At 37.7% G+C, this 15,515-nt stretch overlaps 2 protein-coding genes across 3 annotated transcripts; one reads left to right on the top strand and one right to left on the bottom strand.

The window, feature by feature from the left end:
* Positions 1–420: 420 nt before the first annotated feature.
* LOC141813575 (putative galacturonosyltransferase 7) lies at positions 421–9,833 on the top strand. Its single transcript, XM_074701532.1, has 9 exons — positions 421–928; positions 1,235–1,263; positions 1,352–1,411; positions 2,090–2,228; positions 2,322–2,326; positions 4,646–4,941; positions 7,844–8,201; positions 8,290–8,835; positions 9,014–9,833. Exons 1-9 carry the CDS (start codon positions 772–774, stop codon positions 9,293–9,295), a joined length of 1,872 nt encoding a protein of 623 aa, XP_074557633.1. The 5' UTR covers positions 421–771; the 3' UTR covers positions 9,296–9,833.
* A 1,134-nt stretch (positions 9,834–10,967) lies between these two features.
* LOC141813481 (ABSCISIC ACID-INSENSITIVE 5-like protein 2) lies at positions 10,968–14,958 on the bottom strand. 2 transcript variants are annotated; one of them, XM_074701450.1, is made up of 5 exons: positions 14,803–14,958; positions 13,885–13,954; positions 12,917–13,803; positions 12,735–12,806; positions 10,968–11,278 (listed from the first exon to the last, which is right to left on the bottom strand). In XM_074701450.1, the coding sequence occupies exons 3-5, from the start codon at positions 13,745–13,747 to the stop codon at positions 11,198–11,200; spliced, it is 984 nt and encodes a 327-aa protein (XP_074557551.1). In that variant the 5' UTR covers positions 13,748–13,803; positions 13,885–13,954; positions 14,803–14,958; the 3' UTR covers positions 10,968–11,197. The 2 variants fall into 2 exon arrangements, with proteins under 2 accessions (XP_074557551.1, XP_074557550.1); XM_074701449.1 differs by having other exon boundaries at positions 12,917–13,954.
* Between the last annotated feature and the right edge of the window lie 557 nt (positions 14,959–15,515).

Below are 15,515 nucleotides of genomic sequence, written 5' to 3' on the forward strand. Positions count from 1 at the left end.
ATTTATTCCATAACAATCAACTCACTCATACCCTGGGAGCAAATGGAACCTATCTCAAAGCTAATTTAGGTGCATCCACATAGTCAAAGATGGAATCTGTCATCTCAACAGTCTTACATGATTGATTCCATGATTATTTATGAGGAGGTAAATCAGAAAGTTATAGTTGATCACTATGGACTCAAAAGGAGCATATTTATTTCGACTTTATCGAAATTCGATTCTTATCTATTTCAATAAATCTATATTACAATAACCAATCTTGTCTAAAATATTAAACACATAATACATGTTGCGACCATTAGATTTGATCACGTATTTTTTTTAATTTATCATTTAAATATGTTCTTATTTTAAACAATTATATAATTGCCATCTCTCCTGGCTTCCGCTGCCTCCTTTCTCTTCTCCACGCCGCCTTCTCTCTCTCCTCCTCCTTTTCCCTATTATTTCTTTTGAGTTTCGCGTACCGCTTTCGAAAGAAACAAATCCACATTCCAAATCGTCGAAGAGGCGGAGACTAACTCCAGATTGTCGCCGGAGATCGAAATGGAGCGAGATTCGGAGGGGGAAAGAGAAATCCGGAGATCTGCTCGTTGATTTGGATGCGCTGCGCAATCGCGATCGGAATCGTCGGAGAGACGTGCGGGCTGTTGGAAGAGGGAAGGGAGATTTGTTTGAGGTGGAGGAGAGGGGAATCCGACGGCGATTGAGGCTCTACATTGGGAGAAGGTACGAGAGGGTGAGACGGAGAGGTAGCGGCGAAGTGATATGAAAGGCTACGGCGCCGGCGGGCTGTCTGCCGCCGCGCAGCAGGCCGCGAAGCGGAGGTGGAAGGGACAGCCAGCGGCTGTTTTCGTGCTCGTCTTCTTCTCGCTGCTCGTCCCCCTCGTGTTCCTCCTCGGCCTCCAGAACCGGTTCCCTTCGGGTGCGTGATTCCACCAGATCTCTCTTCGTTAAACCATAGTCGCTCTGCCCAGATCTCGCTGTAGCGAGCCACTCCCCTTATATCCTTCGCATCTCGCGGCGGAACATGATTCTTCCTGATCCGGGCCAGTTTGTGGTCGTGATTGGATTGTGAAATCGTCCCGTTGAAGGGGGGGGGGGGGGGGGGGGGGGGGGGGGGGGGGGGGGGGGGGGGGGTTTGCTGTTATTTTAATAGTATTGATTGTCTGTTTTGAATTTGAAATGCGGTTGGTGAAGTTTCTTATACCGTATCTGTCATTTTCTGCAGGATATTTAGCTGATGTTCGCTCCCAGCAGGTGAGAGAATTTTTTAAGATTACGTTATCTTGAGTTTTCGGTTTTGATCTGTTGAATTGATATCATTTTCTTTCGCACCAATATCCAGGAAAGTAACTTTGACACTTACCGCAATGTGACTCGTGAACAAGAGCAGATCTCTTCAAAGGTTCTCTACTTCTGTTTATATCTCAAGTTGACAATGATTTTTTTTTCATGCTATATAATACTTGGAATTATGTATCATTATTCGCAGTGGCAACACCTTGTATAATTTCTTTGATCTGAACTTGATAGTATTCTGCTTTGCTTCCTTTAATTGTTGATGTTCATTTGTATGTATGTATGTATGTATTAAAATTTGATGGATTGGTGGAATTGAAATAAATAGATGAAATGGAAGTAGGAGATAATAATTATCCATTAATCTATGCTTGTATCCGTTGATCTTCTATTACTAGAATAATGAAGATGTTTTTTTATTATGGTAGCTACCTTCTTTATCCATAGGTAATTTAATGGATTTAATCTAAATTATCTATGTTATGTTGTCCAGTCGGCATATGGATGAGTAAGTGCTGGAATTCAGACATATTCTGTATTAACTTTCTAATAACCTTACTCCAGCTATTCCAAGGTTTCATTGCTTTGATCACTTATGAGGTTGCCTATTCTTGTAGTCTATAATTTAACTCCTAGATATTTTTTATCGTTTAAGTTTGTAACTATCAATCCATCTATGAACAAACACATTTAATAAAGGTTAAAGCAATTTTGTGTTTTTTTGTATTGTTGACTTCCAAGGGCAGATTTTCTTTAAAGTATGTTTTAATTTCTTATTTATCAGGATGTCCCTCATGTGCCTCCTCATGTGCCTCCTCCTGCTGAGGAATTGAACAAGAGAATCAAGGAAACTCTTGTTTCACCCACATCACAACTCAAGAATTATAGCTCTCAGGCAAGGGGTGGTGAACTCAAATCAAATGGTATGTAAGGGCATTTATATGTGAATTCTTTCTTACCTAATGTCTGTATGCTTTTTATATTCTTTTTAATCATCCTTGACCATTGATTTGCAGGTCCTGTGAAAACAACAACAACAACAACAACCAAGCCTTATCCCACTAAGTGGGGTCGGCTATATGGATCCTTCTACGCCATTGAGCTCTATCTCCTATTATATCATCATCTAAATTTAAATAAATTTTATCTTGTTTTATTGTTGCTAACCAAGTCTTTTTTGGTCTACCACGTCCTCGTTTAATGTGCGTATTTGTCATATTTTCACACCGCCTAACTGGAGCATTTGTCGGTCGTCTAAGTACATGTCCGTACCACCTTAAACGTGTCTCACGAAGTTTTTCCTCAATAGATGCAACTCCCACTTTCTCTCTAATGCTCTCATTTCTTATTCTGTCAATCTTCGTATGTCCACACATCCATCTTAACATCCTCATCTCCGCAACTCTCATCTTTTGCTCATGTGCTCGAGTCATAGCCCAACATTCAGCGCCATATAACATGGCAGGTCTAACTGCCGTTTTATAAAACTTTCCTTTAAGTTTTAGAGGCACTTTACGATCACATAAAACACCTGATGCCCTCCTCCACTTCAACCATCCTGTTTGTATTCTATGTAAGACATCTCTCTCTATCCCTCCATCAGCTTGCAAAAATGATCCTAAATATTTAAAACTCTCAGTTCCAGACAACTCATCATCTCCTAGTTTAATACTTGTCTCATTACGTTCAATATTGCTAAATTTAAATTTCATATATTCTGTCTTTACTCTACTAAGCCTAAAACCTTTCTCTTCTAGTGTTTCTCGCCAAGATTCTAATTTAGCATTTACTCCCTCACGTGTCTCATCTACCAATACAATATCATCTGCAAATAACATACACCACGGTACGGTATCTTGAATGTGTCCAGTAAGTTCATCTAGGATTAGTGTAAAAAGATAAGGACTTAGAGCTGACCCTTGATGCAACCCTATTTTTATTGGAAATGCTTCAGTCAATCCGCCTGAAGTCTTCACTCTAGTTGTTACTTCCTCATACATATCCTTAATTAGGTCAATATATACTACACTAACACCTCTCTTTTCTAGAATTCTCCATATAATTTTCCTTGGAACTCTATCATAAGCTTTTTCTAAATCAACAAATACCATATGTAGATCTTGCTTTTGCTCCCGATACTTTTCAATTAGTTGCCTGAGAAGATGTATAGCTTCTGTTGTCGACCTACCAGGCATAAACCCAAATTGATTTTCGGTGACCATAGTCTCTTTCCTTAATCGTTTTTCTATTACTTTTTCCCAAAGTTTCATAGTATGACTCATTAATTTAATGCCCCTATAATTTGCACAATTTTGTACGTCTCCCTTATTCTTATATAAGGGAATTAAAGTACTTACTCTCCATTGATCCGGCATTTTCTTTGATTTCAATATCATGTTAAATAATTTTGTAAGCCATTCAATACCTTGTTTCCCTAGGCACTTCCATACCTCTATCGGAATATCATCTGGTCCAACGGTTTTTCCATTTTTCATTCCATTTAAAGCTTGTTCTACTTCTGAAATTTGAATTCTACGGTAAAAATTTAAATTTCTATACTCATTTGACCTGCTTAAATTACCTAAATTAAGCTGATCACCTACACCTTCATTAAAAAGTTGATGAAAATACCTCTTCCACCGCTCTTTTATTTCTCCATCATTTACTAATACCCTATTGCATTCATCTTTAATACATCTTATTTGGCTAACATCTTTTGTCTTCCTCTCTCTCACTTTAGCTATTTTATAAATGTCTTTTTCTCCTTCTTTTGTATCTAATTTTCGATATAACTGCTCAAAAGTTGTATTTTTAGCTTCATTCACTGCTTTTTTAGCCTCTTTCTTAGCTAATGTATATTTTTTTAAATTTTCCTCATTCTTGCAAATATATAATTTCTTATAGGCTATTCGTTTTTCCTTCACTTTTTCTTGTACTTTCTCATTCCACCACCAAGATTCTTTACCTGGTGGTACATGCCCCTTTGACTCGCCGAGTATACTCTTGGCTATTATTTTCAACTTTGATATCATCTTATCCCATGTCGTATTAGGGTCACCGTCTATTTCACCTAATACTTGTCCTTCTACCTTCTCCTTAAATATGTTCTGTTTCTCATCCTTCAACTTCCACCACTTAATTCTTGAATATGGTAGCAACGTGCAGTAAATCTGGATGATGATTATTTGTATGCTAAGCGAAGTGCTATTTTTCTTGACATAAATGTGTTGACTTACCTTATCTCATCCTTTCACTTATATATTATTAATTTAGCTCTTTATGCTTGATGGTTTGTATTTTATACTTCTCTTAGATTGCCTAATCACTGTTATTTTTCCAGATTGGTGTAGGAGATGGCAAGCCAAGCCATGATACAGTTTTGAGTGTATATGAGACTGACAGATCTTGTGAACATGAATTCGGAAGCTATTGTCTTTGGTCCAGAAGACATAGACGAGTCATGAAAGATTCTATTGTTAAGAGACTCAAGGATCAGCTTTTTGTGGCAAGAGCTTATTACCCTAGCATTGCAAAAATTCAAGGAAAGGAAACCTTAACTCGTGAATTGAAACTGAATATTCAGGATCATGAGCGCATGCTTAGTGAAGCAGTTTCTGATCTCGATCTACCATCACTGTGAGTATTTTCTCTTAAAACTTGGAATCTATGGACATCTTTGTTTGTTTTTGATTGTTTCGAATACAACCATTTTAGTGGCCCACCCTTCCTAGTTATGTTGGAGCCAACTAAGAATATTGGTAAGACATAGAGGAAGTTCTAATCAAATGGCTGATAACGCTTTTTTCAATTATTGGAATCACCCTAAGCTCTTGATCACATGAGAAGTGCCTGATCTGAGGTGTGTATTATTAATTAGCATAATATACTATTTTGACATATGTAGCTCCTTTCTCACCACATGAATACACATCTTCGATTTAGTAATATCTTATAGGAGCAATCTCATGATTGAATGATTAGTTTATTAGATATTTAGATTTTGGTTGGCTTTCCAGTTGCTTTGCCTTAGAAAAGCTGCTACACATCTCCACCCCACCCTAGGTCCATTAAACAAAATGCCATCTCCACCTGGACCTAGAACAAATTCCATGAGTTTTTCCCTATGCCTTCTTTCCCCGCCCACCTGCAATAACTTTATGATTAGGAAAGGACTGAGAAGATGTCTAAGTTAGTAAGGACAAGGATTAAGGATACATGGCCCCTTGAGGCTATCGCCAAAGGAAATGAGAATGTGGCTTGCTAGAAGAGGTTGGGAAAGGATATTGTAATGTTGCTGGAGTACTGCAAGGGCAGGTTTGACTGGAGTAAATAGGGAGGATAAATGCAATCCCATTCTCATAGTCTAAACAGAATTGGGAAGAGAGAGAATGGAATTAGTGTGCCAAGGCTATTGCAGATACATGTGAAGTCGAAGCTGCCCTATGATCGAGTGATTAGGCTAAGGGGAAGTTGCTAGTTGAACTGTTTTCAAGCCTTATTTCTCTATATCCATGAGGAGCGAGAAGTTGAAAGAGCTAGTGGAAGAGGATTTCACAGGAAGTGAGGAAGAGAACAAGGAGGGTGATGCAAATAAAATATTATGTTTATTTTTCTGTATCTTTCCAAACTATTCATAATCTCTGTTTTTTTCCTAGTCCTAGTTAGAGTTGGTATAATATAAGTATTTAGTTTATAGAAACTTGTAAGGCTTCAGTCTATTGTTCGAGATAGTATTCATGTATACTTGTTCCTCATCCTTTGTCACCAACTCACCGACTGAGGCATATAACCTTATGCTGTATCCTAGCAAAATTGGAGGTAGGGGAAGAGTGAGTAGGAAATTTTGAAAAATTCAGGAGTAAATTAGAGTAAGTTGACAGGGAGGCAAGAGTTGCATTTAAGGCCTTGTTTAATTTGGCAAAGTAGATGTGGGATCAGCAGTGATCGATAAGGAACAGAACCCCCTTCTGCTATTTACTTTGTGCAAAATTTGTGTGGGGAGAGGTGTCTAGGAATTTGCTGACAATTTTCCGTGCCAATTGTTTTGCCCAAAATGTGGTGGATCCAAAGAAGAGAAAGAAAGGAATGGGAAACGTCCATTCTACCCATGTATTTTCATTGAAATTATACACAAATTGGAGAAGGGATTTTGTAGATCTTTTCGCTGCTCGTGCAGGAAGCTAAGTTCTCAACCTCTGCTTTTCAATCGTTGCTCACCTTTTTTGATATCCATTGTTTGTTGAAGCATGTGGTTGGAAGGAAATAGCTGCCATCATTGATGAGAGAGCATGGTGATGACTGCAGTGTATCGGATAAGTAAGGAGATGACAAGGAGAATCTCATTGGGTGATGGGCTGAAGTGGATGTAGCATGGCTTTGTTTGTCCTCTCATTGAACAACATTTTTCTTCTTTTGTGCAATTTTGGCATAACTATTTTGGGGGGACGAATACCATGATTTCCATTACGCTTTCCAAGTGAACAAAACAAAGGAATACACATCTTTCTTTCTGTGCATGGAAGTAGACATCTTTCTCTCCCCTCTCCATCCCCTTCAACTAAACATTAGCTTAAATATGTTAACCAGCTATCCTAGTTAACGTCTCTCCTGTTTCCATCAAATAAACAATGATAGATTGGCTAAAATGGCTTAAATTTGAAAGCTAACGGACACCATTAAGCAAAAAAAAAAAAAAAAAAAAAGAGGAACCCAAATGAAAGTCACATCATGTGTAGGACTACTTTTGCTTCTTTTTTTTTTCCTTTTATTTGTCTTTTCTGAAAAGACCTGTTTCTTTATATATGCTTTGGTTTATGGTTTAAAATTTCAAGTCGTATCAAAGTTTCAATTTATGATCGGAACGATACAATTTTGGTATCGTATCGTGTCATGCCGATATGGTTTTAATATTTTTTAAATATAAAATATATTAATTTAAAATAAAAATTTTTAATCTAAATATTAAGTTTAAAAAGGAAAAAAATGTGGGATCGTAGCACCCCCCCCCCCCCCCCCCCCCCCCCCCCCCCCCCCTGAGGAGGTCGCCACAAGATCGTGGCGCTCCCGTGGAGATCACAGCACCCTACGGTGATAGTACCGATGAATTTCGTTTGTTTCGTTCAATACAGTACAAAATTTTAAATCATGATTTGATGTATAGAAAAAACACAGGGATTGCCATTAGACTTGCTATGGGATGCTAATTAGGATTTTCTAGCCTGCTTCATTGTTTCCTTTGAAGTGATATTCTCATTTGTGTGAGAATATTGATGATGTCAAGAATAAATTGAGCCTAACAACAAGCTTAGCATAACAGTATTTCGTTTGTAGAGCATTTAACTTGAAGTAAACTGTTTTGCAAATATCATGATTGGAATGCCCTCTTGTTCCAAGAGATGGCTTATATGGATTGCATGAAATCCAATATCTCCATGTCTTTCATGTGATTAATCCATTGGAAATCTTATGAAAATTTTGCATTTCCTTTCTCTTTTTCTTTTGCCATGTGGAATCAATGACTAACATATTCTCTTTCTAGTGTGGGAAAGAAGATTGCAAATATGGACAAGGTCATTGCAAAAGCCAAGTCATGCCCTATTGATTGCAATAATGTTGATAAGAAACTCAGGCAGATACTTGATCTTACAGAAGATGAAGCTCATTTTCATATGAAACAAAGTGCATTTTTATATCAGCTTGGCGTCCAGACCATGTCTAAAACTTTTCATTGTCTTTTAATGAGATTGACAGTAGAGTTCTTCAAATCTCCAGCATCTAAAGTGGAGCATATATCTGCTTCTAAAAGTGTCGATCCAAGTTATCTGCACTATGTCATCTTCTCACGAAATATACTAGCAGTATCGGTCACCATCAACTCTACTGTGACAAATTCTGAGGTTTGGCATTTGATCCTGTTCTTCTGTGATTCTCTTTTGAAGATTTTTCTTCCATACTTTTTAATGACTTCTCTCCCGTGTATTACAGGAATCTGATAGCATTGTCTTTCACGTGATAACGGATAAACAGAACTTTTACTCTATGAAACATTGGTTTGTCAGACACTCGTACGGAAATGCAACCATTCACATTCTGAACTTTGATGAGCTAAAATCTAATCATGTTTCCAACTTAGAATTTGGAGAGATGTCAATGTCAGAGGAGTTCCGAATCTCTAGTCACACTACTTCACAACAAACCCCTTTGCAGATGGGAACTAAATACCTCTCCGTATTTGGTCATTCCCACTTTCTTCTTCCCAATATGTTCAAGGATCTAAAAAAGATAGTTCTTTTGGATGATGATGTGGTTGTTCAAAAGGACATATCCTTTTTGTGGAATCTTCATCTAGGTGGAAAAGTAATTGGCGCTACCGAGTTTTGTGGAGTAAAACTGGGCCATCTGAAATCAAATCTGGGCACTGCTGTGTATGACAGTAATGCTTGTGCCTGGATGTCTGGCGTAAACATAATTGATTTGGAGAAATGGAGAGAACTTGATATCACTGGAGTTTATGGAAGGATTGTTGATCAGGTAATTGCCAAGGATTAACTATAACCATTCCAGTTTCCATAGTCGATAAGGGTTTTACTGATTATTTTTGTTTTCAGGCTGTCCTGGCATAGAATTCTTGATTATCTTTACCCAAATTAGGAATATTCAAAATGCATTTGTCTAATTTTTTTTTCTTTCTTTCCTCGCCCCATGACAGTTAAAACAGGAAAATGAGGCACAATGGAGAGCTACTGCACTTCCTGCAAATTTACTTGCTTTTCACGGTCATATATACGCTCTCGACAATACTTTAGTTCAGCAAGGGCTTGGCCATGATTATGAAGTCTCTGAGGACTCTGTGAAGGATGCCGTGACATTGCATTACAATGGCAACATGAAGCCTTGGCTTGATTTAGCCATTCCCAAATACAAGAACTTCTGGAAGAAGTACCTTACACGAGATGAGCGATATATGGAAGAATGCAATGTTAACCCATAGCCTTGGCCGCAAGCTCAAGTATTAGTTTTGAATCGAAGAGGAGACCAAAAACTTGCCTGCATTTTTGTCTACAATTGCTGCTGAGACATCAACCAACACTTCAATCATCAAGAGTTGACTAATAAAAAAATGGAAAAGGAGTTTTTTTTTTCGTTGCTGGTTCACAAACACTCAGAAGTCATTGTGCAAGAAGAACATTCTGCTTTTGTTAACATCCTGACCCCTGAAGAACATCTAAGGAAGTAGGCTGCAAGTGTAGATCTCATAAACAGCGTTTCAGGTAAGTCCTCGTCTTTGCTGGTTGCATATCATCCATTTGTTATATAGTTGGAAGAGTAGTAGCTTGGCACTTCTAAACTGATTGATGCCCCGTCCATGGACCAGTGTAGATCGATTTTTTTGCCCCCTATTGTTGCCCTAACCCTTGTTGATTCCATTTCACTCCACAATGAGGGTATATTTTGCCGTCTCACATTAGCAATTCTTTGTTACTAGTTCTACACGAGCAAGGGTGTTCATTCTCGACAAACTTGTGTCCGCTTAAACTTGGCAATCAAAAATCATTTTGTATTTAAAATTCTAGTATTTGTTTCAAACTTGCAAAATTTTATTATCTATTTTCACAGAATACTTGTCAATTGCTTGCAGTCTACTGTGCGACATTGAAGTAACTTAGTTTTCATTGCCCCCATTCTAACTATGAAGCTTTCTTGAATAGGCTTCATTTTGTTAAGTTTACAATGTCCATGCGACTCCGCAGTGAAATTAACAATCGACTAGTTCATTTTATGGATCAATTGTAGAGACAATAAATGACATTGTTCACAGTAGATTTGCTTGGTTTATGATTACATAAATCATAAATAAATAATATATGTCAAAGTCTTAAAGAATTTATATGTTTAGGGGTGGAATATTTTTTTTTAAAAAAAACAGTGATCTTTAAATAATTTTGGTCAAAAAAAATTGATAGCATAGCATTTTTGTTTTAAAAAATTGTTTGATTTGGTCAAGTAAATAACTTCAGTATTAAATATTCTCCTTGGATAAATATAGAAGAAAAGTATAGTTGGACTAAGAGGTTGAATTTCAACATTCATTCCTTTCCTTCGAGTCATTTGTCCATTTCAAATTCTAAAAAGGCTAACTAAACTTGTCAAATATTTATAACTCAACTTTTGAATTCTTATGATCCTTTCTTTTCTTCTGCAAAGGTGGATCCGCCACTTTAGCGGTCCCATAGTCGGCCCCATGACCATTTGTGAGTAGGTAAATCGAGAAACTAGTTAGGAAACTTCGTCAGGATTCGAATCCTTGTCCTCTTCTATCGTCGTAACCAACTCAACTATGTCCCGGAAGCTCTTATGATCCTTTCTGATTAATAGTGATCGATTCAATATTATAAAAATTTCTTATCGATCTCCCAAGGTAAATTTCAAAAGTGCAGCAGTAACACACAGATAGTCAACTCTTGAGGTCTTTGCCGTCCCTGTAAGATTGTCCAACGTCAAATTTGTACTCTGCTCGTGAAAGTAAATTCATGAATTTTTTTCATCCATGAGCATTTCAGCTCACATTAAAGGATCTAACTGCGACATTATGAAAATACAACAATTCACGAGTGAAAATGCAACGATTACCGCTACAATACCTCACATTTTACATTACGAAGTTCAGAAATTTAGTTACTATATATGGCAATGGACAAAACTGAAGACATAAGATCCCCAAGTTTCGATATTTACAAATTAACTTACAGAAGGCTCACTCTGAGCAGATTAACAATGGAACAGGGCCTTTTATATATATATTAAAAAAAAAAAACAGGCTAGAGCAATACCTAGGGCTGCCTCCAAACTTTAGAGCTACAATGCCTGCATAACCATATACTGTACAAGTGAGTCAAAGCGGAGCAGAGCTCGTTCGACGAAGCTGATACCGCGGTTCCGGAAGAGGTGCAGAGAACACCAACTTGTCCAACTCCTGCAACAAATTGAAGAATGAAAAAAATGGTATAACAGGAGGGAGGGGGGCAAGTTTGGGCAGTCTCAAATAAAAGGAGGGTGGTATCTAGGAACTGATTTGAGAATTTGCCCTAAATGATGAGTTTCACATATTAAAGATTGGCGAATGGATGTTATCTTGCTAGTTAATTCTATCGAACTTGCAACTAATATAGACAAGATCCAAGATCCATGATGATGGCATTCACACAACAAATATCTTTGAAGTTCGAAAATCTTGTATAGGTGGTATCACAATAAAATTCAGAAGTATAACATTCAATTTCTTCGTCTCGAGTTAAGTGTGCACGATTAACAGATGACGCATACCTGAAGCAATTCATGAATACGACAACAATCAAGGACAAAAGCCACACATTTGGATGATAAGGTAGAACATAATGAATAAATTATGAACATAATGGCCAAATGATGTTGGATGATAATTCTTAACAAAACAACTACATTGTTTCAGAAGCAGACATTACAAAAACAGAAACACAGCACTTGCTGCAGAATGTTGTTTCCTTAAAAGTTGAAGTCGTAGTGTACATGTCTTCGAGTACTTTCGGTATATTTATTTGTTTTTTTAGTGAAAAGTGAAAAGAAAAGAACATGGTCATGGATAGGCTTTTTACAAGGTAGGTAATGAGAGGATAACCAGAGGTAAACCAAGTCTAGATGTCTCTTGTGGTCCTCAGGCTATTCGGATTGGGAACCAGTGCTAATAGCAAAATTGCAGTGGTTAAAGCTGCCTTTAATTGCACCCCAAGAGAAATTGACAGAGGTCTTTCACAATACCAAAATTGAGCCTAAAGCGAAAATCCTAAGTGAGCTGAACAGAAAGAAAGGCTAAAGCTGCCTGCCTTTTATTATAAAATTTCAGTGATTAAAGGACAGTGGGTTGAGCTTGAATCAGCCTGAACAGATTTTGGCTAAGATAGTGCGATATAGACTGCTGGCACCAGGCTTTCCGCACCAGTAAATTTGATAAAACCATCCATTATTTACTAAATTCATACTGATACTTTGGATCACAATGAAATCAACATTTTCATGAACCTTTGATCGATAAGAGTCTGTTAATGTACTTTCTTCGTGCCCTCTTTTCTGTTAGTTTACTTTCACTTGTTTACAATCTCGAATGATCCAATAGACTTGTGGTCTCTGTCTTATAGAAATTCAAAACTAACAAAATCTACTGCAAGAACATTTAAAACTTAACCCTAGTGATCCAGTAACTCTCCTAACAACAGAAGTGAAATTAACTTCTTAAATGACCTCACTAAAAAAATTCATCAAAAAAGACAGAGATAGGACACCCATAAAAAACCCATATATAATCATGATACGATAGATTAAACCACTGACAACTGATCTTAAGAAATCGCAACAAGGAAAGATAACCAACTCATGATAAATGAGAACAAGTCTACCTTCTGTTTCTTTAACCTCTCATTCTCTTCTTCTAGGCGAGAAACCTTGTTTTCCAGCTCATTGGTGTATGCCTGACATGATAACATAATGGATTTCAGACTTAATTCCCAAATTTAACTTGCAATAAAAGATAATGAAGGAAACTATGAAAGATTTAATGATATAATAAGTAGCTATCAACCTGTTTCCTTGCTCTTGAACGTGCTGCAGACTCGCGGTTTTTTATCATCCTTTTCTGTCGCCTTTCAGTTAATTTGTCCACTATGTCTTCGGAAGCACCACGTTTCCTACCTGGTGTTTGAGGATCAGAAAACACACCTAGTGTTGGTGATGATATATCTACCTGACCCTCAGGGAACACTGCCTCAAACATAGTTCCAGTACTAATTTGATGATGTGGTATGTTTGATATGTAAGTGCCCATAATGCTTTGTTGCCCATGCATCTGCGTATCCATAGCAGCCATCTGTTGAAATTGCTGCAACCAACCTGTCCCCTGTGTAAAATTCTGTGTTCCCTGCAATGGATCAATATTCCCCACTGGATCTACATCCCCAATCAATTCGTGCCCATCTTTGTCAAGTGCACCAACAACCACACCAGCCTTTACTAGAAAATCCTCTAGTGTCATTTCTCCAAGTGTTGGCTGCTTCTCATGACCTAATCTCTGGACCTCAACTTTCTTCTGGTTCTGCTCCTGCTGAATGTCTCTCCACACTTCATCTACTGTCTTTTTGCTCAACTCCCATGGCATGGTAATGCTACCCTGATGGTGGAGACCAGAACTGGAGGCATGCCGATCAGTTGGCATATCAACCTCTGTACCGGATAACTGATTACCATCACTCTGGAACACAATCTTGAGGAGGTCATCGAGGTTCATGCTAAGAAGAGGTTCCCCTATGTGGTTCTGGACATCATTGAGAGTCAAATTATAAAGTGATCCTTGCCTAGACAGGCTCTGTAATTGGGAATGCTGGCAACCACTGCCCCCATCTCTCTCTGCTGCCATTGTATTCCCATCCACTAGATTCTTTAGCAAGAGATATCGGTGACCAAATCCTTAGGCTAAAAACCCACAAGCAAGTTCTTGAGAAGTAATAAAACAAAGGAGTAAAGAACTCAGGAGCACAGCAAAAGAATTCCCACCCTTCTTATTGCTGCTTAATTATTATTTTCACTGGAACAAGATTTTTCACCTAACTATTCGTCTCAGAATCTGCAAAACCAAAAGACAATAGAGATTAATCCAAAGCTCACAGAAAGGCCCTAGTTTCATCAATAAGTTTACATAAAGACAGTAGATGACAAATTATTTGGAAATTAAAACACAAAACAGGTCAAGTACTCTCTCATAAATACCATTAAATAGATTAATGAATAACTTGTCCCATTAAATTGCACTAATGCCATAGCTCAGTATCATGAAGGACCACTCCACTCACTATCGTACTAAGTAAATATCATCAAGTATTCAAGTGATCAACAACTATTGCAAACTTCTTCTCACAATCCCAAGTACAGTGGTGTAAAAGATCAAAAATCTATGCAAATCCTCGAAATTAAAGTTCACAAGAAAACATGCACAGCAATTAATCCTACATTCAGATCGTATGGCAAAGCATAACATCAATCCTACCGTACTGGCGTCAGGCAAATTGACAACCACCAAATGAAACCATACAAACTCGGAGCATTATCATTGCAGAAGAATGAAAAAGGCAAAATCCACCAGTCATTTCTCTTGAGAAAAGAACGTCTGCGTGCATAAATGACAAACTCGGCATGGAACCCCAAAATCACAAGGTCCAATCAGTATTATCCGGGAAACGAATTCCACCAAATGAAAACACATCAAACCAGATCTAAGCAAATAAACGATCAAATGGCAGTCAATGAAAAACCTACATCGCGGGTACGAACGCACAACGCAGTAATTAATGGGTAAGACAAGTGGAATGGCCAAACGAAACAATTTTCCGCGGATCAAAAAAATGGGCGCAACGAAGATCGAAAGCGAATCGAGGAAAGCGAAACAGGCGAGTAGGGATTCGAAAGGGAACGTACCGTCTCCATTTGAAAAGCCAGCAGGGCGAAGGCCGCATTGAACTCTCAGAAATCTGTCCGTCGGCTGGCTGCTCCGATACGAATTCAGGGGAGAGATCGGAATGGCGATGGCGGAGCGAGAGAGTTACGAGATCTTCGCGAGAGAGAGAGAGAGAGAGAGAGGGTGTTCAGTTGTTTTGCTGCAGCTTCTATTTCGAAAAAAAAAAATTGAAAAGAAAAAGAAAAAGAAAATGGGCGAGAAAATGGTGATTTTATTTTGTTCTTCGCTTCGATAAGGATTCGAGAAACCACCAAACTCTGAACCGGCGATGAACCGAACCGGATCGACGGAGAAGTCGAGAAAAATTCTTACAATCAAATACCTTTTTTTTTTCTTTTACTTTTAGGTTTTATTTATTCGGAGAGAAAAAAATAACGACATTTTTTCCAACCGCGTATTTAGTTTTGCATGTTACCTGGAACGTGTATCTCATTTTTTAAAATTGATTAAATCATATATCTCTTTTTCATAATACTGCTTTTTCTTTTACAGTTGAATTGAATAAAAATTTTGAAATATTTTATTTTTTCCGTTAAAAATTTTTAATATATCAGTCCTCCTCCTTCATCTCGAGTTTCATCCATCATCCCCTGCGTCTCCATCCAATAGCGTAAATAGACACAATAAGTCGACGACAATTTAAGATCACGACTAGAGTTTTAAATTTATTTAT

Source organism: Curcuma longa, chromosome 20, assembly GCF_044706935.1.
Source record: "Curcuma longa cultivar G26 ecotype Majalengka, Jawa Barat chromosome 20, ITB_CL_G26_1.1, whole genome shotgun sequence".
In the NCBI taxonomy this organism is placed as follows: Eukaryota; Viridiplantae; Streptophyta; class Magnoliopsida; order Zingiberales; family Zingiberaceae; genus Curcuma; species Curcuma longa.

What these genes read in the sequence shown, in the direction of transcription:
- LOC141813481 (XM_074701450.1), bottom strand. Translation starts at nt 13,747, where the DNA reads ATGGCAGCAGAGAGAGATGGGGGCAGTGGTTGCCAGCATTCCCAATTA. An exon ending in GTTCAAGAGCAAGGAAACAG is followed by an intron (nt 12,807 to 12,916) that starts GTTGATAGCTAC and finishes TTATCATGTCAG; the next exon opens with GCATACACCAATGAGCTGGA. An exon ending in AGAGGTTAAAGAAACAGAAG is followed by an intron (nt 11,279 to 12,734) that starts GTAGACTTGTTC and finishes AATTTGTTGCAG; the next exon opens with GAGTTGGACAAGTTGGTGTT.
- LOC141813575 (XM_074701532.1), top strand. Translation starts at nt 772, where the DNA reads ATGAAAGGCTACGGCGCCGGCGGGCTGTCTGCCGCCGCGCAGCAGGCC. An exon ending in CCAGAACCGGTTCCCTTCGG is followed by an intron (nt 929 to 1,234) that starts GTGCGTGATTCC and finishes CATTTTCTGCAG; the next exon opens with GATATTTAGCTGATGTTCGC. An exon ending in CTACTGTGACAAATTCTGAG is followed by an intron (nt 8,202 to 8,289) that starts GTTTGGCATTTG and finishes CGTGTATTACAG; the next exon opens with GAATCTGATAGCATTGTCTT.